This window comes from Opisthocomus hoazin, chromosome 1, assembly GCF_030867145.1.
Source record: "Opisthocomus hoazin isolate bOpiHoa1 chromosome 1, bOpiHoa1.hap1, whole genome shotgun sequence".
In the NCBI taxonomy this organism is placed as follows: Eukaryota; Metazoa; Chordata; class Aves; order Opisthocomiformes; family Opisthocomidae; genus Opisthocomus; species Opisthocomus hoazin.
In genome coordinates, this window is record NC_134414.1 from 54,970,809 (window position 1) to 54,993,863 (window position 23,055).

At 41.7% G+C, this 23,055-nt stretch overlaps 1 protein-coding gene and 1 long non-coding RNA gene across 2 annotated transcripts in view; one reads left to right on the top strand and one right to left on the bottom strand.

The window, feature by feature from the left end:
- Positions 1-12,448: 12,448 nt before the first annotated feature.
- SLITRK1 (SLIT and NTRK like family member 1) lies at positions 12,449-16,382 on the bottom strand. The gene is given in 2 exon segments (XM_009941224.2): positions 12,449-14,363; positions 14,365-16,382. Coding segments are annotated over 2 exon segments (2,079 nt in total). The 5' UTR covers positions 15,895-16,382; the 3' UTR covers positions 12,449-13,814.
- A 1,374-nt stretch (positions 16,383-17,756) lies between these two features.
- The window catches only part of LOC142362994 (uncharacterized), a 68,670-nt gene continuing 63,371 nt past the window's right edge, over positions 17,757-23,055 (top strand). The window contains exons 1-2 of the long non-coding RNA XR_012765428.1: positions 17,757-17,959; positions 18,881-19,088. This is a non-coding gene — a long non-coding RNA (uncharacterized LOC142362994). The remainder of the gene's footprint in view (positions 17,960-18,880; positions 19,089-23,055) is intronic.

Sequence of the window (23,055 nt, forward strand, 5' to 3'; positions counted from 1 at the left end):
ACTACACATCAAAGTAAAATCAGATTATAACATTTTACATGTGGGTGAGTGGGTGTCTGATATACTAAAGGCTTGTTAACAACATTCTTATGTAAAAATCAGTAGGAAGATAGTGGTTATGGAAGAAGTTAAATGCTGTTCCATGTATCTCCCTATTTACAAAGTATTCTCTTTTTTTTTTAACTTAAATATAATACCACTTATTTACCTTTCTCAGTTCTGTTAATAAAATTATTACTGATTTTGAATTGAAATTCTGTATTTATTTGAGTTGATATTTTATTACAAGATATCAAAATTCAGATGTGGAGAAGTGAGACTGCTTTTCACTTAGCCTTGCCCATAAGTATGGTCTGAAAGTTCAGAAACTAATCAAAGTTCAAGTTTAAGCAAAGCTTTCCATTTTGCAAAACAAGTCTCAGGTTTTACACTAATCAATATTACAATAATATCTGTTTACTGGACAAGGCAAAAGTCTTCCTTCATATTCTTGAAGACTGCTCTACATGTGACAACTGATTTTCCACATGATTATTTCAAAATAGTGGGAAATTGCTAATAATATGACACTCAATTTAAAAGCTTCACTAGGATCTACCCAGTCATTTACAAATAGCTTGTTACACAAATAATATGATAAAAATCAAGATTGAAACGTTACTTTGATAAATGGAGAAATGAGAGAAAAGTTAATGAACTGAAACAGTTCTACCATTCTGTAGGGGAATTCAATGAAAATTTTAAGAACACACTGAACTTGATGAGCAAGATAGTGTGATGAACTTAATAGTAATGTACAATATCAGGCTTGAAGTGTTATATTAACATGAAAATAATTAAAAATTGCTTACAGAACTATATTCATATGCATAATTTGCAAGGATTCAAAGTCAATTAGGAATGAAAACTTGAGTTGTTTTTGTTCGTCACACACAGGCTGCCTAATGTGGTGAAAAATCCAGCATGAAATTTCTCATTTAGCTTCACCCTTCCCAGACTTCTCTTCAAATGAAAATTCTGTTTCAATGCAGGCTTTTGGAGACTTGACATTTTTTTCCAAATCTTTTTATGTGAATTATGTATGGTGGTTATGTTGTACAGCCTTGTTCATGAGAGATAGAAGGCAGACAACATTCAGTTTATTTAAAACCATCGCTGTTGTTTCTGAAGCTAAGTAACTTAGGCCCATTCATTCTCATTTTAACATTGTGTCTTGCAATCTTTTTAAAACTGACTGACGATTACAGGCCATGCAGTTAATTACTATAAGTCCAAAGGTATTTCTAGTGACTTTAACTTAGAAATAGATTTTAGAATTTGTTTCTGACCCATCCAAGGGAACTTTTTTATCAGTTTTATCCCCTCTGAACAATTTATGCTAAAGTCTGCCAAGATCTTCACTAATCCTTCTCATAATTTCTACATTATTTGCAGAAGGAACATTCATATTTTCCTTCAACATGGACTGTTGTGTGATAGTATGCAATTATGTGCAATAAATACCACAAAGATGCATGTAAGGAGGAAAATAATACTTCCGTTATCAGCCATCTGCACTGTTTCTTCAGAATTGACATGACATTTCGGCATATGTGAGCTCTTCCTGAGACAGGAAACTACTTCCATGTATTTTCAAATTTTCATTTGTGTTTTTAATATCCCTGAGATATTCAGAGCTAAAACTTCCATATTCCTTACATTCCACTCCCACAAGATATAATCCATAGCAAAGACATCTGTGCTCAACAAGGCCTTTTCCTCATGGAGTCAGACTCCTTGAAGCGAGAGAGGATTCCTTTAGGGTCTGAGAACAATACAATATGTATTGTGAGTCTGGTGTTTTCCAGATGTGATGGCTCCTGGCTCAGGGTGGAAGAGGGATGAGAGAGAGGCCAGACACCTGAATCCTTGTCTGTCCATTCAGGAAGATCAATGAAACTGTAATTTTACAGCAAAGGAACAAAAGGTCCAAGAGAAAGATTCAAAATATGGAATCCATTTGAGGAAATGCAGCTGTTTATGATTGTAGATACATATTTAGACTAGGTGCCCTAGATTCCTATTAGAGTCAATGGAAAGAAATAAAACTTTTAAAATATGTTTTATCTCTTTCTAAATATGGATAAGGCTTACTTAGAGATTAAGACATCCAAATATAGGTGTCCAAATATGAAATAAGTATCTAAGTTCCAGACACAGTCAATGAAAAACTTGGTCTTGGCTGAAGCACAGATGACTGGTACCATCTGAGACACCTTGGGATATCTCAGAAATCCAGGACACTCATGGAGCTCACAGGTAAGATGCAGGACCTGTGAACGATCTACAACCTTCTACAGTGACAGCTAGAGGCCAGGTGAGATACCCCAGGAAACCCAAAATAATACTACATTTAAAAGTTGAGATCCATATTAAGTGTCTGTTTAAACTGAGCTGAGACAATTTCTATTCTCTGTTGACGGTACTAACTAGACCTCTGATGACTGTAGTAAGAGTTTAGACACCCATTTAACACCCATATGACAGCATTTAGTCACCTAAATTTGCTGACTTTTAGTCCACAGTTGAACTGTTCTTGGCATCCCAAAATATCACATGAACCTTAGTTCCCATTTCTCCCCATTGACTGTCTAGACAACCAAAGGTGACTTTCTCAGCAGGGGGCTTCTATGCTATAGATGTGACAAATTCAGCAGAATGAGTATACTGAAACTCAGCCTCAGAATTTAACAATGAAAAATTTTAATAGCTACATCTATTAATCTGATGTACATAATCTAAAATTTATGTTTTCAGGAAGTTTAGATCTTTTGTTAGAATCAATGCATCATAGAGAGACAAGGGAAAAAAAAAAAGATTTAGTATCTGGTTTCTTGGCCCCTGCCCTAATACTGTCAATTTGGCTTGTCAATTAACGTCAATTGTGGTTATTTTGATCTGTGTGCTTTATGGATTCTACTTAGAATTAGACTCATTGTGCAAACTCAGATACTGCAGCAAAGTCTGTGGCTTCTAACTTTCAGTCACTATTAAATTAAATATTAAGGCTACTTTTCTAGGAAGGAGTCAGGCTTAGTTATTTTCATCTTTCTCCTTTATTTACTGATTATGTTTTTATTGGACTGATGTTAGCAAAATAAGCAAAATTTTACCTTGTTTATTAGGGGCAATATTACATAAATTATTATTTACTTCTTTCATAATTAAGTGTACTGTGATATTACAAAATAAGTTAGTTTATATTCTTTGTTTTATTCTGATCCCTTCTGTGTAGTACTAAATTGAGGATGTCTTTTGGGGGGGGAGGAAAAATAATCACAAAAAGAAAAATATTTATTGTTGCTGTTGTTATCTTACTGGAATATTATCCTACTTTCTGATATGATGTCATGTAACATTAAATTTTAATATGATGTAAGATCTTTATAAGCAAATATGTATCTGTCTGTGTCCTAAAGTTTCAACCAACATCACCAAAGATAATCAATTGTATCGTCAGTAGTATTTTGATTTTCTTTTAATAAACTGTGATTTGACAGAGAAAAAAATATTTGAAGAATACTCTTTGGCTGCCTTCTATAGGTGTGTATTCTTATTTTTAATTGAAAGTTCCATCCTAAGGATGTTATTCATAAGTCTGAAATTCATCATACTTAACTTTAGCAATAGTTAAATACCTTAGCTGTGATTTAGGTCAACAAACCTTAGAAGCTGCAATTCACTTACAGTCTAAGATGTCTAAATTCATGTGCTCACAATACAGCTGTTACATTCAGTCAGGGAGCACTTCAGATTCCTTAACACAATCTTCCATAACACCTAAGGTGTGCTAAAGTATCTCGTCTGGACTCCAACTGCAGTCCAGAAAAGAATGTGTTAAGCCTGTGCAGGTATCTCAGGTAACCTAGGATGCCTTAAAGATGGTCTAAGCGTGCATGACTCAAATGATATTTAAACTGTTTTTAAAAACCAGTCCCAAATGTCTACCCTGACTTCATAGAGGATGGAATTATATCCAAATACTTTTGCTCGTAACTACAGCAATTTATATTAAACCTTCTAACCCATTATAGTAGTTTTAATATAAATAATTAGCCCATCTCACAAAAAAATGATGTTCCTTTTTTTGTTGTTTTAATTAAATAAAAATTCTCATTGATATATTCTTGTCTGCTTGTCCAGTCAGACAATGTCAGTCAAAGCCAAAGGCAGGATCATCAAAGGTGGTTACAGATATCCAACAGGATTTTGAAGAAGGAATTGCATTGTCAAACCCTGGGGAGCAGGAAGGGGGGGGAACCACAACAATGCAGCTCCACAACTTTTAAGCCCATTAGTGAATATCTGGGCCAAATGCTGACCCCACAAGAGATACATGCTGCATATTCACACTTCTAAATCAGCAAGAATTAGAATTAAATCCTAGGCTCAAAGTCCAAGTACAAATTGGCTCATGTTCACATTGCCAGAAATGAGTCTGTAACAATTTTGTCTTGGACAAAGCCAGTGGAGAAGTCCAAAAAAGAGCTATGTTATGATATAACAGTTATTCAGAAGGGATCCTCAGTTATGGATTATTTACCACAGATTATAGCTCCAATGCTCGAGTTCACTCAGGTTCCAGTTTCATTCATTTAGCAGGATAGAGGATTCGGTTCCAGTCAAAGAGGTATGGGCCACTCAATCCAATGCAAAAGCATCTACGTCACACTATTATGTTTTCTAAATTTTCTGTTTCTTCCACTACTGTTTGACAATTTAGTCCTGCATGAGAGATTAACATTGATTCCCTTCAATCCAGATATAGCAGGGATTTGCAACTGACTTTCTTCTCTCTACAGGAATAATTGGGTTTGAATTTAGTATACACTGACAATTGGAAAAAATCATTATTTCAGTGAAAACTACAGAAACTTATCCATGGAAGGTATTTAGTCTAAAAAAAATATGTTCTGATGAAACTTGTATGTTTCTTTCTGTATATTTGCTTTCTGTATAATGCCAGATATGATTAAGGCTCCATTAATATCAGTACTATCAACCCTTCTACAGCAATTATATAGCATTCTTTACTAAATGTCTTTATTGTAAACTTATTTCTTCATAATCAGAAATCTACTGCTTTCAAACAATCAACTGCACTGATAAAATCCATGTAAGTGAACCATATTGCAACACCATCTGACCAGTACTCTGTTAATGATAGAATGCTAGCAGCCAGAACTGATCGTTTAAAATGTACAACCTGTTTTGAAACCTTACCAGCAAAAATTTTTCTTGACTTTTGTTTCATTCCTAATTTCATTCATATAACATAACGGACATGCTCAGGTACAATACAAAATGAGGCTAAGAATTCATATATTTATTATTTAGATTGGAATCGACAAATACTATGGTTTTGTTCAAAGCACAAATGGGCCTAATTTAGCATACATGTCTGCAACTGAGTTAATAAGTTTGGACAGAGAGCAATTTATGAATCTGTGGTAAGAACCACTTCCTTCTCAGCTTAATTTCAATATTGCCTTATTAGAAGGCCCAAATCAACAGTCTAATCATTATCCTAAACATACCTTCTCATTTATTTAATTCCAGAGGACTATTGTACTATACTAAAATTTTAGTTAAGATCATCTTTCATTAACAGCAGCATAGTCCTAGAAAGACCTTTCAGAAACTTAAGTGTTTCCTGTTCCCATGAGCACTTTTAGCCAATGCCAGTAACATCTTTCATTCTGCTGTTCAGACCTGCAGTTCTTATTCCTGAATGGTTTCAACAAACCTGCAGGGGCTAGCATCTGTATTTAGTGCATTATTCTTGTTCATTCTTACACAGTCATATTTTGTCTGTGCATCATGTTCTTACATTCAAAGGTATGTATATCTAAATTAAAGCAAAAAAAAAGACAAAGAAGAAAAAGAAATAGAAAAGACAGTGAGAGAAAGAGAGAGAGAAAATAGGTTTAGTTATTTTTCTCCCTATAGCATATATGCATCTTAATTTACTATAAGAACTAAGAAAACAGAAAACCTTTAAACATGAAAGGTATCAGAATTATTTTTACTGCCAATAATATTATTATTCTCTGCCACATGTAACGTCACAGGGAAGAACACAGTTTTTGATAGAGATCTAAGTTTATTGCAACAGTGAAAATGCACCTAAAAAATTAAAATTTTTTTTCTATTTCAGTGACTCTGAGGTATCCATCAACCTAGCTTTTTGAAAAATGTTTCTAGGAAAGGGTCATCTTTTCATTCACACACCAGTTTTTCAACCTCTATGGTCTTAACCACATACCAGAGAATTAGTACTATGTTTATATTTTGAGTAGATCCTGTTTATCAGTATCTTCTTACAAAGTTAACTAAAATAGAGAAAATTCCACAATAAAGACACCTGATAAAATAACCACAGCAACTAATTTTGAAACATTTGCTTCCTGAACTGTAAGAGTGGAAAAAATCTTCCAGTCTTTTTATGGTTTCTTTCTCCATTTTTACCCAACTTATGTTCTTACACCTCTCTAAAAGTCCGTATTGATTGAGGAAGGCCCAGTACACAGTGCTGCCAAATTTGTTGTGCCATATTTATTCTGGACGACTTGATACATCCACTTACAATGTGACTAATAGTCTCTGGGGTCTAGCCCCATATTCTACTTCCTGCACTGGAATATTCCTACCATCTGTCTTCCCTTTAAGATATCGTATGTGAATAGGTTGCTACTGGGTGTCCACAATTAAATTATATTTTCCCGTTTTTAATCTTCCTGTGAAAAAATACTTACAGTTTGGCACTCTCTTTTCATAAACCAGATTTTTATGAAATACTTCCCACTGTATTTTGTCATCCATTGCTAACATTTATCTCTCATTGTGATCATCTTAATCATTTCAGTAATGACTACCACCCTGGAGTATTGTATTCCTCATTTATATTCAAAGCTTGACCCAAGAACCTGTTATTTACCATTATAGTAACAGCAACAACTGTCAGTCATTATTGTTGTTGCATTTCTGTTTCCTGAGCCTTCTATTACTTTATGATGTTTCAGTTGTAGTTATTATGTGCTATAGCAATTTTTAAAGGCATCACCTGAAATAGCCCCATCCAAAAGCAACTATTATAATGCAATCCCCAACTCAAAGAGCTAGCAATTTGAAAAGGCAAAAATAGAATCCAAGTTAGGAAAACAGAGGGGAAAAGTGTGTGGGATACATCTGATACAGTTGGTACCCTCTAAAAATTAACAGTCATCCTTTAAAAATTCGTGGTCATGTCTCAGCTAACCACCTTTGATATAATTTATTTTTGTGTAATTTCTAGAGTTTGATTTAGTTCTCGTGCATTTAGTTATCTGCAGTGCAGGTCTGTATAGCTGAGCTACGTTTAGGATTCATCTCCTCTGCTCTTGCATAGACATGCAAAGTCATTTGTGATATCTGAAAGTCCCTTGGCTGGGCACCGGCTGACAGTATGTACCACAAGCCTTCAGTCTTTTCTGTTAGCACCATGCAGACAGCTCAGCTACCAAGGTAATTCAAATTACTTATGTGGACCAAGTGAACTAAGCTACCAGCCTCTCAGTGTAGACACAAAGTTCAATTCAGTTGTTCACACATGGGTGTCTACTCCTATTATTTCAGACGCTCTGATGTATCCCACCTAGGCTCCTGCTGCCACTCTGGAAGTGTATGAGTGTGCCCTAGTCCTTATTTTGTAACTAGCAGCCTCATGCACACATCTCAGATATTCCAGGACACCTCTTAGGCTGCTACTGGCTTGTGCTAGGGCAGCTCATCCAAGCCCATCAAGCTAGGTGAAACAAATACTAGCTACACTCTAGGTTACATAGTGATCCGGAACACTAGTAAGATTCCCTACTTTTTTCCATCAGACTATACTGCTTCTTAATTTCTTCGTAGCTGTTCTGCCTTACATTTTCCATTGGTCTCCAAAGTTTTCATGACAGCTTCCCAGCCCATCTTTACCATTTGAATTCTCATTGAAAGGAAAGAGAACAATTATCTTCCCATTCGTCTGTTTTCCTCAAGTCGCATTTTAATGCACCTTGTTTGCTAAACTTCCCACTTCCAAAAGAGTTGCAGATGATTCAGGAATGATAAAGTAAAACAAACCAAGCACAACCCATGTTTAGACATGCTTTGAGACCAAAACTTGAGGGGTCTATTTGAACAGTCATGGTATCAATAAAAGTCATTGATAGCTGAGAGAATTTGGTCCACTGGCTTAGTTGGAAACTATCTGAGGGGGATCAGTCTTGTTACCTAATGGAAAGGGAGAAGGATGGAGGAGTTCTGATGGCTTTGATATTTCTATGGGAAGAATGCTAGAGCCCTTTGTGCCTCTGATACCACTAAAACAATGGCACTTCTAGCAGTCATCCACTTAGAGTCAATTCAGCATCTTCTATAATGGGCTGTTTCTGTCCATTCTTTGCTCTGCTATGAATTTTCAGTCTTAGCCTTCAAGTGCTTGATGCAGGAAACTGCTATTTCCTTCAAGGGAATTTCTGCTGACTTTTTGTTCCTCTCTCACATAACTGCAGAGTGTATTTAAGAAGTATACACAGAAATTGATTCAGAAACTTTAGCTAGTAAATGAAACCATTCAGCACAACTATATGTCAATTGACCTGGTAATTGATCTTGGAGAATGAAAACTGATGGATCTCACTGATATTTCTCCACCTATAAAATAATATAATGAAAGTTTCTGGAACTGCCAATTATGTTGAATTGATGTCATCTTCTGTTACACGTTAACCCATTAAGGTACCATTGCTAAACGTACCCATAATGAATGTAATGTAATATAACACAATACTTGCAACATTTTTAGTCCACTTTTTTTCCAGTGCTAATATTTCTCTGTCCGGGAAAAGCTGAGTAAGATAAAAAAGACTCTTGTGATTTTGATTGGCCATGTCCATACTCCTTTTACAGTTTAAACAGATTATACATTATATATTTTAAACAGATTATACAAATTACTGGGTGATCTGAGAGCAACTGTAGTTTAAAAACACAAACCATTAATTCTTCATTTTCTGACTTATTCCCAAATACAAAAAAGAGGTACTTATGCGGCAGCCAGCTCAGAAGTCCTGCCCACTGCCTGGAAATTTCTGTACCATAAATCACAAAGAATTCCCACAAATCTGAACTGTACAAATACATTGGATAAGATTCAGCCACACAAATTGTCCTATTTCCTGTATATACCTATGGAAACTTTTCTAAATACAAAAGAATATACCTGTTGAAGTCCATAATCATCTAAGAATGCTTACTTTCAATCACACATGAACAAAAATGTAGCCATACCCGCTCTGACTGATCCAAATAGTATAAACCACTATGCTAAAGGCTGGAACAAATTTCTGCTTTGTTTTGCCACTGACAAAAAAAAAAAAAAAAAAAAAAAAAGAAATAACGCAAAATAAAGAGAAATAGGTTACACCTTTACTAAGATCTACTTGTCTTCGGGAGACTTTCATGTTTGACAGATCTTACAAGACTTCTCATGGATAACAGAAGCTTGAGATTATTCTGTTGGCAAGGAGGAGCATCTTGCAGCTTATTGCTGTCCTAACTTTCACCCTAATGAATTTTGCCACCAGCTTAAGAAAGGGAGAAATGTTCACCTTTTGTAGTTAATGGCTGTTTTACCCGAATAAAGACTAGCAGAAAAAGCCTTTTCTTTTCCATCAGATAAAATCCGACCCTGCTTTTGCTAATTAAAAAAAAAAAAAAAAAATGTTTTGATCACCTTAGTTTGCAAGCAGATGGGGAACGGTCTTTTCAATGCAACTGCATTGAAGTTACAAAATAACCTGGCACAACCAAAAAAATTACTGAAACCGTACAATAACACATCCCTGTGCAGGTTCAACAGTACATTTCTGCTCCAGATGATATGTATCACCTCTGGGTATTAATTCCAAATTTTATCAGGTTGCTCCTAGTCTTCTGCATTCAGTCTTCTGCAATGGCATGCAAGAGGCTACCATGCATACAGGCATATATTTCTATGGCAACAGTTTAAATTCTAGGCTATTCTTAGTTGCAGTGTTTGCACAAAAAAGTGCTTTTTTTTTTTAACTAAACAAGATATCTGTTCTTTTCCTGCCTGTCTTTCTGAAACAACAGAAATCTCTTTACTGTGATGATTAAGAAGTGATAAAAAGTAACTTTATGTGACATATGTTAGGCCTGAAGTTAAGAGATTCCTCTTTAGTCAGCAGGAAAAAAATGCACGTGTTTTGACACAGCATAGATAGGCTTCCAGTGTTAGAAGTATTATCATGACCGTTAGGATTTATCAAAATAAACACTTAATCTTTTTGTTATGGTTGTTACTGTCATACAGCTAAACATATTTAACTTATTTGCACTTCTCTCTCCTTCAATATATCGTCAGTCATCCCTTATCTTCATCTTATTTTTCTCTTTGGTTGAGTGTTTGGTTTTGATAAAAATAACCTTGGAGGTGCTAAACATGCAAAAAGATAAACATCGTAATTCAAAGCCTGATAATTATTCTATCTTCTCAGAGAGTTAGGTGATCTACGTGTGTTAAGGGTGAGTGTCTGCAAGATGGAAGAAAGAATCATGTGAATGTTAAAATCAGAAAATTACATAGAAACTGAAGGGGTAGTTTTGTTATTTCCCCTCAAAGACAACCTAGAAACAGGGGGACAAATGCGTATCTTCAATTGATCTGATATTTCTACTTAAGTGTGCTAATGAACTAGCACTTTAAGGAAGGTAAATGAGCAAAGTTACAAGTTTCTGCTACAATGAAGACAAATCAAAATGGCATGTATTTAACATGATATTCTCTGGAATGCATGCATGTCTTTTCTCAGTCAGTGGCTTGACATCTTTGATTTACTATATATTTTCTCTTCACTTCCCTAACAGTGCTTGTAACTGAACTATGATTTTTTAGCATGGGATGCATCCTCAGTGCTCTCATTTCTTCAATTTTATTACCACAACTTCATGGTAAAGGCAGCAAAATTTCTGTAATCACCTAGAGGTGATTTGCTTATTCTTAAATGTTTTTTTTTGTACTACACCTAAGCTAAAGTCGATGGCCTCCTGAGGACAGAAATGCTGACTTACATTTAAATGCAGTTTCGTCTCAAACTGGGAGATTGCATAATGCATAAGGACAAACTAATGCCTCTACTGCCATCAGTTTGTCTTACACAGAATGTCCTGGCAGAACAACCAGTCTAACAAAGAAGGGGGGGGGGGGGGGGGGGGGGGGGCAAAGAAGGGCCCTGGAAATAGGAACGGGTTTTATAATTAAGCAGGACATCCCGTCTTCAGAGCCACACAACCAAACTTCAAGGTATTTTCAAAGAGACTGCACACCTTTCCACAATGATAAAGGATTCTGGCGGAATGTTCTATTCCCCAAGTTTAATTCTTCGCGAACACCTGGGATCAGGCCTCTGCCTCATCTTCAAGTGCACGTCTGTTGCGATGTGTGTGTACATATGTCTTTTTTCTCCTCGCATATCCCAAAAGTGGGCATTTTCTATAAAGCAAACCGAATCAGTATTTGAAGTTTAGCAAGTCCCTTACGGTGTTTTACTCTTTAAAAGGATTCTCTGCCTGGAGAAAGCCAGAAGCAACGTGACTGAAATTCTTCATATCTCCACTGGGACTTGAGCTGCGAGTTACAAAGGATCTGCAGGGGCTTTCGCCTCGGCAAGTTTTACTGAATCTGGGGGTACTTTCCATGACGGGAGCGGGATCAGATGCGAGCTGCCCGAAGTCCAACTGCAGCACTGCGCCGTAGGGGTTTTTTTCGGCGTTTCGTATGAAAGGGTGCAGCTACCCAGCGCAGGGATGGGAAAGTCCCCTCGCTAATTAGTTCTCTCACTCGCAGCAGCTGCTGCCGGAGCCCAGCCGCCCGCAGCAGCCCCGCCTCGCCGGCAGCCCGGCGAGCTGCCTGCGGGCCTGGAGTGCTGACCGGTGAAATCCGGCTCATGCTTAATGAGACCGAGCTAGCCAGAGTCAATTAAATCAAATTCCCGCTAACACCCCTAACATATCTGCAGCGTGTGCAGCAGAGGCGGAGGCAGCAGAGGCAGCAGCGAGGGATTCACTGTGTTAATAAAAGGATTCACTGCCGCATTATTAAAAAATAAAAAAAAAGGAAGAAAAAAACCAGGAGGCGAGGGGAGGAGGCAGGAAACTTCTGTGTGTTATTTACATTGGGGAAGGGGTGAGGGAAGGGTGCTTGTTCCTCTGCGTGTTAATGAATGAGAGAGAGGAAGGGAGGGAAGGAGGGAAAGAGGGAAAAAGAGAGAGGGAGAGGAAGAGAAACACAGAGAGAGAGAGCTGAAAGGAGACTCTGTCCCCTAAACCCAGATAACCCACCTGCAAGAACTGATGCTGGAAAAATGGTAAGGACCAGGAGTTGAAAACATTTTCACTTTAATACTGAAAAAATATGCCATTATAAAACCCTCGAATAGAATTAGTAAGTTTCACTTGCTTCCTCAGTTCTGCTTTCCTCAAGTTATAGTAAGATTTACAACAGCACAGAATTTTCTACCATCAAACTTTGCAGCCTAAGCACTAGAGTGACATTAACTGGTCATGCTTAACTGCCTTGGATTTCTTTTTTCTTTTTTTTTTTTGAAGGTTTACACTGTTACCATAATATAAATCAAGGGTACTAAGCTTTACATTCAGATGGAAAGGCAATACTGAATATGTATATTGAAAAAGAAGAGGGAGAAAACAAAACCAAAGTCTCCCCCTCCCCCCTCCCCCGAGTAACGAAAAAACCCATCAACAAAGTAAATCTCTCCCAGCAAAGTAAATCCCTCCTCAAAAATACAAAAAAAAGAAAAAACAAAACAAAGGAAAAAAAAATTCAATGAAAATATTCATGCAACTATGTCTTAAATAAAACCTTTACAATTTTTTCCACAGTAAAAGTACGATCTCTACTGCCTATTGATCACACAAAAATGGCGAAATGGCACTTTTTATTATTATAGTGTATTTCGTATATAGAAGGTTTGATACGAAGGGACTTATCAGGTAAGAGGGATGATGGTGTGAACTAGACGCTGCTTCCAGTCGGGGGCTGGAGCGTCCGTGGGGTGCGTTGTATCCATGCGAGCCATGCAGCAGTGTTTTTTTTTTTTGTTTTTGTTTTTGGTTTTTTTTTGTCCTTTTTTCTGTTTGTTTCGGAGTCGGAGTCATTTATGTACATTACATTCATGCCTTCGTGCAACTTCCCACTCCTGCTTTGCTGTCAGGAGGAGGCCGACGCCAACCTTTCCTCCGCCCCCCTCCTCCTCCCGGCTTCTCGGAGGGGGGGTCTGTCCACGGGGGAAGAGGGGAAAAAAGCAAAACAAAACCCCAACACAACGGAACAAAAAAAAAGCCCAACAAAACCAGGAGCCGTGTCTCGCCCTGCCGGAGCCGAAGGAAGCGAGTCCCGGCTTGTCCTTTCCTACCCCGGCAGCACACGGGCGGGGGGATGCGCCCACCTCACCGGGATGCGCGGGGATGCTCCGGGATGCGCCTCGCCGCCCGGTTCCCCCCCCTCCGCGGCCGCGCCCCGGGCCTCAGTGCTGGCTAGGGGGGTCGTGAGGAGGGGCGTGCGTGGGTTTCGTTCCTCGCAACAGGTAGCCGAGGTGCGGAGCCGTCCTCGGCCCGGCGTTTGTCACCCCGCCGGCTGCAGCGCGGGGGGCCGGTCCCGGGGGGGCTGCCGGTCCCGGAGGGCTGCCGCCGCCTTCCCACCCGCCACCTCAGTCCGACAGGGAGTGGGAGCCGCAGTCGTAAACCCTGTGGGCCCCGTCGGCACCGTAGGGCCCGTTGTGCCAGTAAGATGAGTCGCAGACCGTCTGCAAGGAGTTGATTTCGGATGCGGAGGAGTTGGCGTCCCTCCTCTTGGACCGCTTTCTGTTCCTCAGGATGAACACCAGCATGCCAACCACCGTGAAGGCAGAGGTCACAAAAACCAGCAGAAGCCCTGGCACCAGCACCGAAATAGAGACGCGGCTGGTCTCCAAGTAGGAGTTGGAGTGAGTACCTGTCTCTGTCAACCCGGTGCTGTTTTTATTAGTGGAAGTTAATGTGGGCGAGATTTTTAGCTGAGGGCAAATCATGTCATTGGAGAGAGACTCGAAATCCTCCTTGAAGAAATCTTCAGGGGACTCGCACCTCAGGTCGCTCATGATCACCTTGGGGCGCAGCATCTCAGCCCACTGTTTGAAAGGCACGATAGGGCAAGTACAGTCCCACGGGTTGCCATGCAGGTCGATCTGGGTGATGGAGGTGAGCTGGTCCAGCACCCCCCGCCACCGGGAGGTACATGAAATAATTGTTGTGTATGCTGAGCTTGGAAAGCGAGACCCCTGCGAACACGTCTACTGGGAGAGACCTCAGTAGGTTGTTGTTGAGGATGAGGACTCTAAGCTTGGGCATGGCATTAAAGGTGCCTGGCATGATCAGCTGGATCCCATTAAACTCCACGTTCAGGTACTCCAGGCTTTGCAGCCCAGCGAATTTCTCCCGGGACAGGGTGTCTAAGTAGTTGCTATCCATGTAGAGCCATCGGAGATCAAAGAGGTTCTTGAAGGTGTTGTTCTCGATGGTGGCGATGTTGTTGTTGCCCAGGTCAAGTAAATTCAGCTTCCGGTAATCCAGAAAGTGGGATTTCCTGATGGTGTGTATTTTGTTGTCTCTCAGAAACAGCTCCTGCACGTTGGACGGCTTGGGCTTCAAATCCACCAAACTGCTCACATTCCTGTCGTTGCAATTAACCTTTAAACCCGAACCGGGGATCTGATCACAGCTGCAGATCTGTGGGCAGGAGACGGTAGCCGGTAGCTTGCTTCTCACGCTGACTGTCGACACAGCAGCAGTGGGTCTGGTCTTGATTTGCCAGTTGACAGGAATCTTTGTACCTCCGTTTGGACCAGATCCTGGCGTAGCAGGGTCTTCTTTGCCATGTATTTTAAACGGGGTTGGAATGGGACCAGGATCGCAGGTTTCTTCTTCGGCAGGGGGAGCAGCTAGGCTAGAATCCACTCTGTTCTTTTTGCACAGCTCTTGCTCTGTGGTCTCATTTAAATCTTTGCCCTGCAACCTAGTGGGAGCCTCACAAATCACTCTGCCGATCAAAGCGTTTTTGGGTATGTTTTCCAGCCATTCCTTCAACGACAGCAGATCGCAAGTGCAGTCCCAGGGGTTATCCTCTAGCAGGATTTCAGCAATGCCTGGGATCTGCTCCAGGACCTCCTCGTAAGGCAAGGTTTTGAGACGGTTTCCCCGGAGGTCGAGGTGGGTGATCGGCACATACTGAAACACGTTGGGGGGCAAGGTGCTGATGAGATTGTCATTTAAAATCAGCACCTCTAGCTTGTTCAAGTCCCTAAACGCTCCCGGGTCGATATCCCGCAATAGATTAAAATCTGCCTGGAGGTATTCCAGATCGTCCAGCCCCAGGAAAGTCTGCTTCCTGAACGATTTGATCTTGTTGTTGTTTATGTGCAAGCGTTTCACCAGCTGCAGCCCAAGAAAAGCCCCAGGAACAATCTCATGCAAACCGTTGTTTTCCATGTGCAAACTGACTGCATTGTAAAAGTTAGCAAACTCGTTAGGGAAAAGTCGAGTCAGGGAATTGCCATGCAGGAATAAATGGTAAAATTGGGAAGTTGGGGCGGTGAAATGTTGCAGGCTGGTAAATCCCTTTTTCTCACAGTCTACGTGCAAATCCCCTTCTATCTCGTTGCAGGCACAGATCTTCTCTTTGCAAACGTCCCCTGTAACGTTTCCAGCAGCAAAACAAAGAGACGTCTCCAGCAACAGAATCCAAAGCAGCATTTTTAAACCCAGCGATTCATTCCCGATCTTATCACAAAGTAACAGCAACCATCCTCCTCACGCGGAAAGCAATTCCAGTTCATTCAATGCAGGAAATGTCCGAACCACCACCAAAGGGGGGGGGGGGAGGGGTGAAGGGGGAGAAAAAAAATGTGGGGAGTGGGAGCAGGGAGGATCGGCGGAGGGGGAGGATGCTTGCTTTTCTCCTCTCTCCTTCTCTTCCCCCCCCCCCCTCACGTACAACTGCAACAGCCCAGATTCCAGTCAATAATTGTATCCACAAACTATCCAGGCACGTACTGCAAGGCACGCAAAAAAAATTCAAAAAAAAAAGATAGTCGAAGGAGGGGAGGGGGGAAAAATAAATAAAAGAAATCCCCCCCCGGTCGATTCCCCCTCCCCGACGCCTCCCGGGCGGCTAAGCCGAGGTCTGCCGGCCGGGCCGGCTCCGGGGCGCGGGCACGGCGCTGCTCGCCGCCGGCAGCCGCGGCATGCCGGAGGGGCGCGGGGCTGCCGCCGTGCGCGGCGCCGCGCCGGGCTGACCTTGCCGCGCGGCCGCGGAGCCGCGCTCCTCGCCCTCCGGGCGCTGTCCAGCGGCCCCGGTGCTGAAAGCGCGCCCCAGCCTAGGCGCTGCTCGCCGCCTGGCCGCCGGCGCCGCGCCGCGCCCGCCCCCGCCGCGGTGCAGGGCTGCCCATGCCCGCCGGTGGCCGGAGCCTGCCGCGGGGCCGGGGCCGCCCGCCCGCTCCGCGCCGCGCCGCGCCTCGCCCCGCCGGCCGCGCTGCCTTCCCTCCGCGGTCGCTCCCTCGCTAGCTCGCTCTCTCGCTCTTCTCTCCGTTCTCTTCCGCTGCTGCCGAGCCGCACGCTCGCACACACTCACATGCACGCAGGGGGAGAGTTGCTAAGAGGCTCTGCTCGTCTCAACCTGGTGCACTCTGGAAGATCTGACACCCTCTGCTGAGCTGCAGTGGCAAAAATCCATCTGCTGAGGGAATGCTGGAGGAAAACAAAAAAATCAATCCACGTACAGGGCAAGCGTTAAAAACGTTGGCATTAAAAGCTGTCGATCTATTTAGATGCTTTCTCCTAAATGGATTGTTTAATTTATTTCTTTTCTTTTAAGATGGAAAGTTCAGCATTCCCCTCCTCCCGACCGGTTCCCTGTTGCCCCCTTTCACACATGCTCACGCCTGCACAAGCAGGCGAGGAAGGTGCGTTTGCCTTATTGAATTTCCCAATGGCTTGGACAGAATTAGTGTCAGGGTGTCAAGTGAACAGCAATTTGAGGTAATTATTCTGCACGCCATTTTTATCGTTTCTTTAAATGCATTTCTTCCTCCCCTGCAGTCTATAGTGTTTCATGCCGGATTTATTCTCTTGCCGGGGTGCTCTATGTGATGTCAAATGGTGGATTATTGTGTATTTTGTATATATATATATATAAAATAATTTAAATGATCACAGAGAAGAAGAGGGGTGGGGAGGAGGGGATTGCTGTACTGTTAGCAATTCACGCCACCTGTTCCCACGGAGTATTCTGTCTCTCTTAAGGAGGAAAGGAGAGGGCTGAAACTGACAGTTGTGAATCTTGACATTCCTCTACATATATGTACATACAAATCTAGAGATGCACGTATGTACATGCATAAATATTTCTCTAGGGATGCTCCTAGTATCCTCCCTGTAGAAACACAACGCCTACTTCCCCCCCCCCCCCCCCCCCCCCCCCCCCTTTCCATCTTCCACCCTTCTGACAAAAGCGATTGCAGAGCGGAAAAATCGATGCCTGGCCTTAAAGAAAGGAGCCAAGCATACAAAAGTTTCTGCATCATTTGGACGGGTTTCAGATGCCTAAGAGCAAAGAACCAGCTACACCTCTGGTGGTGCAAGTGGAAACCCGCGTTTCCCCCTGCCTTGTCAAATCGCTCTGAGGAGCAGGAGGAAGGAGGAGAAGGAGAAGGAGGAGGGGGCGGGAGAGGCAGCAGGAGCCCGGCGGCCGGGTGCCTCCTGCAGCCCGGGGCTTGCACCTCTCCCGTCCGGCGCCGCTGGTGAACTTTGCGGCATACTGGTAGGGGGGGATGTAACGGCGGGGGCGGGCTGGAGGAGGGTTATTTATAGGGAGCGGCAGGGAGCCATATGGAGCCTGCACCCCGTGGTCCCGGCGGCATGCTAATTTGGTCAAAGCTTTTCCCCGGCTGCCGCTTGCAAGTAAATTAGACATCCTGCCGAAGATGATCTTATCAAATTAATGTAATTAGACCACAGACAAGTTACGACAGTTGCCGTGGCCGTTTCGGGTCCCCAGGATGAAGATTTGGCTTTTCTGTTCGTTACGATGGGCAGGGGCTGAGGAGGGAGGGGGCACCCGGGGGGAGGGCGGGGGAGGGGAACTGGACAGGAGTAGGAAACGAAACAGAAAAAGAGAGAAATCCCAGCCCTGAAAAACCCTGCCCAATAAATTACAAACGGGCCAGAAGAGATAAAATGCCACGGAGACAGAAAGCACCACACGAAATATATTAGTGGTTTCATTAGGGAAAAAAAAGAGGGAAAGGAAACTTGGCGCCGCGCTGAGGTTCATTAATTCGTTTCTCCTGACAGTTTCTTTCACTTTGTCTCTCGGTGATGTCGGGGGGAGGGGCGGTGCTAGGCTGGCTGGAAACCTTCCGCGGGTCGAAAATTGCAGGCTCGAAGTGCAAGGGGAGCCGGAGGCAGGGCAGGACCCAGCAAACTCTGTGGAGGGAGGCGGGAGAGTCAGGGGAAGGGGAGAGGGGTCGGGGCGGGGGGAGGGATAGGGGACTCACTCACCGGGTGTCAGCAGCAGTGACAAGGTCTCCGTGGGTAAAGGCTGGGGGAAGCAAGGTTGAAAATCTGGAGCCCGGTGAACGCTCAGTGGGATGTGGAGCAGGAGGACGAAGGAGCTTGCTCTCCTCCTGCTTAGAACAAAGCTTCTGAGCATCTTTACTTTCGTGTTATTAAAATTGCTCAGGCACCGTAAAAACAATCAAAGTGCAACCAGAGGACCTGAACATTAACAAAATAATAAATAAATATGAATCAAATAAGAAGAAGGAGACAATGGCCTGTTTTCAAAGCATGAAGGACAAGTTGCCTGCTTCTTGCAAGGGATCTGCTGAGAGGTGAGAACTAGTGGAAACCGTCTGGGGCCCCAGAATTTCAAAACAGAAGAAAAAAAGGTAAAAAATCTGCCAGAAGATGCAAGAATGTTTACGTGTGCTATGTAATGTCCAAAAAAGCATTTAGATAAGGAACCCATCATGTTTCCAGCTGTATACTTTGGACTATATTGAGAGATTTATGCCTCATATATATGATACATGTATCAAGAGAGTATCTGCCATGAAAAGGTTAGCATCTAGAAGACAAGTAAGAAAGGAAGAAAAGAGGCATCACCCATTTTAGATTTGGTATCTGAAGTTTTGGTTCTGTAAGCCAAATTACACAAGAAAGGTATGTCAGGGCCAGGAAATTAATTTATCATTACTCAGTGCCATAATCCTAAACTCCTAGATTTCATTATCTTCTTGAATTAAGTTTGGAAACATGCATCTTAGAAGAACAGGCCTGCCTCTAAGTATTTTAAGGAAATACCTACTCTTGCATCAGGTTGATCAGGATCTCTCAGACTGAAATTTTTTACCCTTTTATTTAGAAAGTGTGGTAAAGTGAAAGACCATGCAGCACTGAAGTGTCGATGAATCTGGGTCTTTAAAATTCAGCATATGCATCCGAGTTTACAATCCATACACAGGTTGAATAACCAGAGCTCACATTATCCCATCCAAATTATTCAGTAGGTCAGACAGGGGATAAAACACCCTAGTCTATTTTCCTTGACTCCTTTCCTTATCTGATGTCTTTTACCTCCTGTTTGCAACTTCTAGAAGCCTAAGACAATGAGCTTGCTACTTATACCTTACTTCTGGGTGTAAAGTCTTGTATTTAACCAAACACTGGCAAAATGGCTTGGGCATCACAGTTGCCTGTTGAATAGGAATGGGTTTACTGCTAATATGGAAAATGTCTTGAAATAGGAAAAGGCACTGGAATACTTCTACATTTTCCCGATTGGCAATCTCCTATCTCCCTGTTGCTATGACTATGCAAGAAACACTGGTAAGGGTGTATTTGTGCTATACCGGAGCACGTTAAAAAGCTATTTACCTCATCTAATGTTGTAGAGACTGCAAAGCAGAAGTCAGAGTGTTGGCAAAGTTTCTAGAGAACAAAAATTTATTCTGTAGATATCTTTCTTGCAATACTTGTGCTATGTACTGTAAAATAATCTTCATTATTTCCGTGGGAGATATAATCACAATAAAGACATCCTACACTGTAGACATGGTGCTCTGTGTGTGTTTACGTGCACACACACATATATATACAAATGCATAAAAAGGTATGTGTGTATACACACTACAAATTATGATGGACTCAGCAAATACAGAAGTCATAGACTAATTTCATTTGAAATCATGGCTTTATTCAGGCTTTGGCTATGCTGAGACTGAAAATTGACACAGGTGCTTCTGTATGTTCATGCAGCTTCTGCAGAAACTATGCTTCTTGATGCGTACAATGACTTTAATCCAGTTCAGATTATCCAATTTTAACTAAGGTTAGAAGGGGTTGAACTAATACTAGGATCTCCTCCAAGAATTCTCTGTCATCTCAGTATGTTTCACAGGCCAGTCCTCACAGCACTACTGGATTTCTACCTAAATTGCATTTAGGCCTAAGAAAGTTTCTGAAACTAGATGTTTTTCTTCACTTTCCTGAGGGCAGTGATGTGTGAGTGTGTTTCAAATCTCCCTGTGATATGTTCACCAGATGGAGCTTTGCAAAACGATGCAGTGGAGGATGATGATGATTTAATAAAAAAAAAAAATTAGAGAAGTGGTTTGCCTACTTCTGTTACTTCTGTCTAGTGGGTAGGAGACTGGCTCAGGATAAGAAAATAAAAATTCTATATCTTTTGCTGTGTAAGAGCCAGCCCACATGTTCCTCTTTCTTGGCTCATACCCTCAACCACTAGGCTACCAGCCCTCTTGCTGCAGCTGTTCGACTTTACAAGAAAAATAGTTTTGAGAACCCTTGAATCAGAGGAAGGCAGTGGGGGAAGAATGAGTTTACAGGCTATTGCTTACAGCACCCACCAGGGTTTGCAGCACCCTGTCAGGACTCACTTGCTTTGTGCTTTCACATAAGACTGAGCTTGACCTTACAGACTTCACACATCAGATGTTTAGACTACGGACCCAGTAGCAAAGCCCATAAACATTCTTTCTCCAGTATACATATCAATCAGACCTTGCGATAATTTTGTGTTGGAAACATTGGCCTGAATAGGTGTCAGGGTTAGTCTTCAAAGCTTCAAACACTAGGTATTAGAAAAGTGAACAGGAGTCACAAAGGTGGAAAGATTTTTCATCCAGCCTGGGTGTAGGTTGCCATAAAAGCCAAGTAGCCATTTCATTTTGAAATTCTGATGGTATGAAAAGAAGAGGTGTATTTAGTGAGTAGGCCAGGCCAAGGTCCTGATCAGAATTTCTTATTTAAACCGTATATATTGATTGGAGTTTCTGACCCAATTTCCACTGAGATTACTTGCATTAAAATAACTGAAATACCTGAGTAGTTCTTCGGACAAGACTGAGTCCCAGAACTATTGTCCTTACTGGTGACAGTATCCAGAATAGCTGTTTGGTGAAGAACTGAATTCACACAGACATTTATATTTTATCTTCCTTTCTCTTTTCATTTGCTGTTCCTTTCACATTTTTTTGCCCCTCCCTCCCCCCCAGCCTATGGTCTTCAGCATAATCTTCTGGAGTGGTATGAAGAGGATACTGTAGGGAGGTCAAGGGACAGACTTAAGCCCCTTCCAATTTAGCAGTGGATTGACCCTGTGTCTCCACCAGGAAAGCATTTTCTGCCCACTGTGCTGTTGCTTAGAAGGAGAGAGATAAGGAGCTGAGTCATCCTTCTCTTTTCATTCATTTCATCCCAAAAACTCTCACATGCATGCACACACACACGTACGTTCTCACTTACGCTTTAAAAGTTTGGTAGAACAGAAGTGGGTTATCCATTTTCAGAGGAGAATTTCAAGTTGTGAACCAAGCTGGAAGGACATAGTTTTGCTGCAGCCCTGACCCCAGAAAGCGAACTGAGCGTTTCATGGAAATGTCCTCTGAACTGCATCTTCGATGCTCTCGATCCTGATGTGAAGGTCTGATTTCTGCTTTTCCCAGTGTAGCACATGAGATGATTGGTTGCCTGACTTGGGGACTGGGATTTCACCCCAGGCTTCTGCTTCATAAGTTTGGCATTGCAGTATTCAGCACTGCAGCACTGAAGTACACAGATTTTTTTTTTCCTTTGTGATAAAAGACATGCATTTAGGCTCGGGAAAAATATTACAGTGAAATTAACCGGAGCTGTGAGACATATTTGTTTCTTTGGTCAGCTGTAGCAGGGAAAGTACTAGTATAATGTCATAGCCCTTCATAAGAAGTGAGAACATTTGCACCATATTCTAACCTCAGCACATTTTTTTTTTTTCTTTTGGAACAGAGTCCAGCGTTATTGTTTTAAGTATCTGTTACAACAGTTCTCAACATCTTGCAAGGCTTGACTGCCATGTAGTGTGATCAATACACAGTATAGTACTGCACTTTTACTAATGTGACCTTTTTGTAGTTTGCTTGCTTGCTGATTTCATTCTTTCCTGAAACATTAGAGACTGCCAACTTGCAAAATGTTGAGATAGCTGGTCACTCTGCAACATATCTAACTAACTGTGGTAGTTTACTGAAGTGCTTTCGTACAATTTAAAGCTAGTTAAAAATTGCTTTCGTCATGTTATTAAAACTCACACATCAAGATAGGAAGAACTTGAGTTAACTCACGCAACACAAATCATGGTGTCATTTAGACCTACACAAGGTGTTAGAAAGTATCTTTCTCAACCAAAAAGAGACAAAAAAACCCAACAAAAAAGTGTCCAAACTTTACATCTGTTGCTTACACAAATAATCCCACTGAATCACATCAACTTGAATAATAGGTCTATAATGTGTTTTCAATAATTATTTCTTTTCTCATCCATTTTCATGGCACAGTCTCAGAGCAACATAAGGA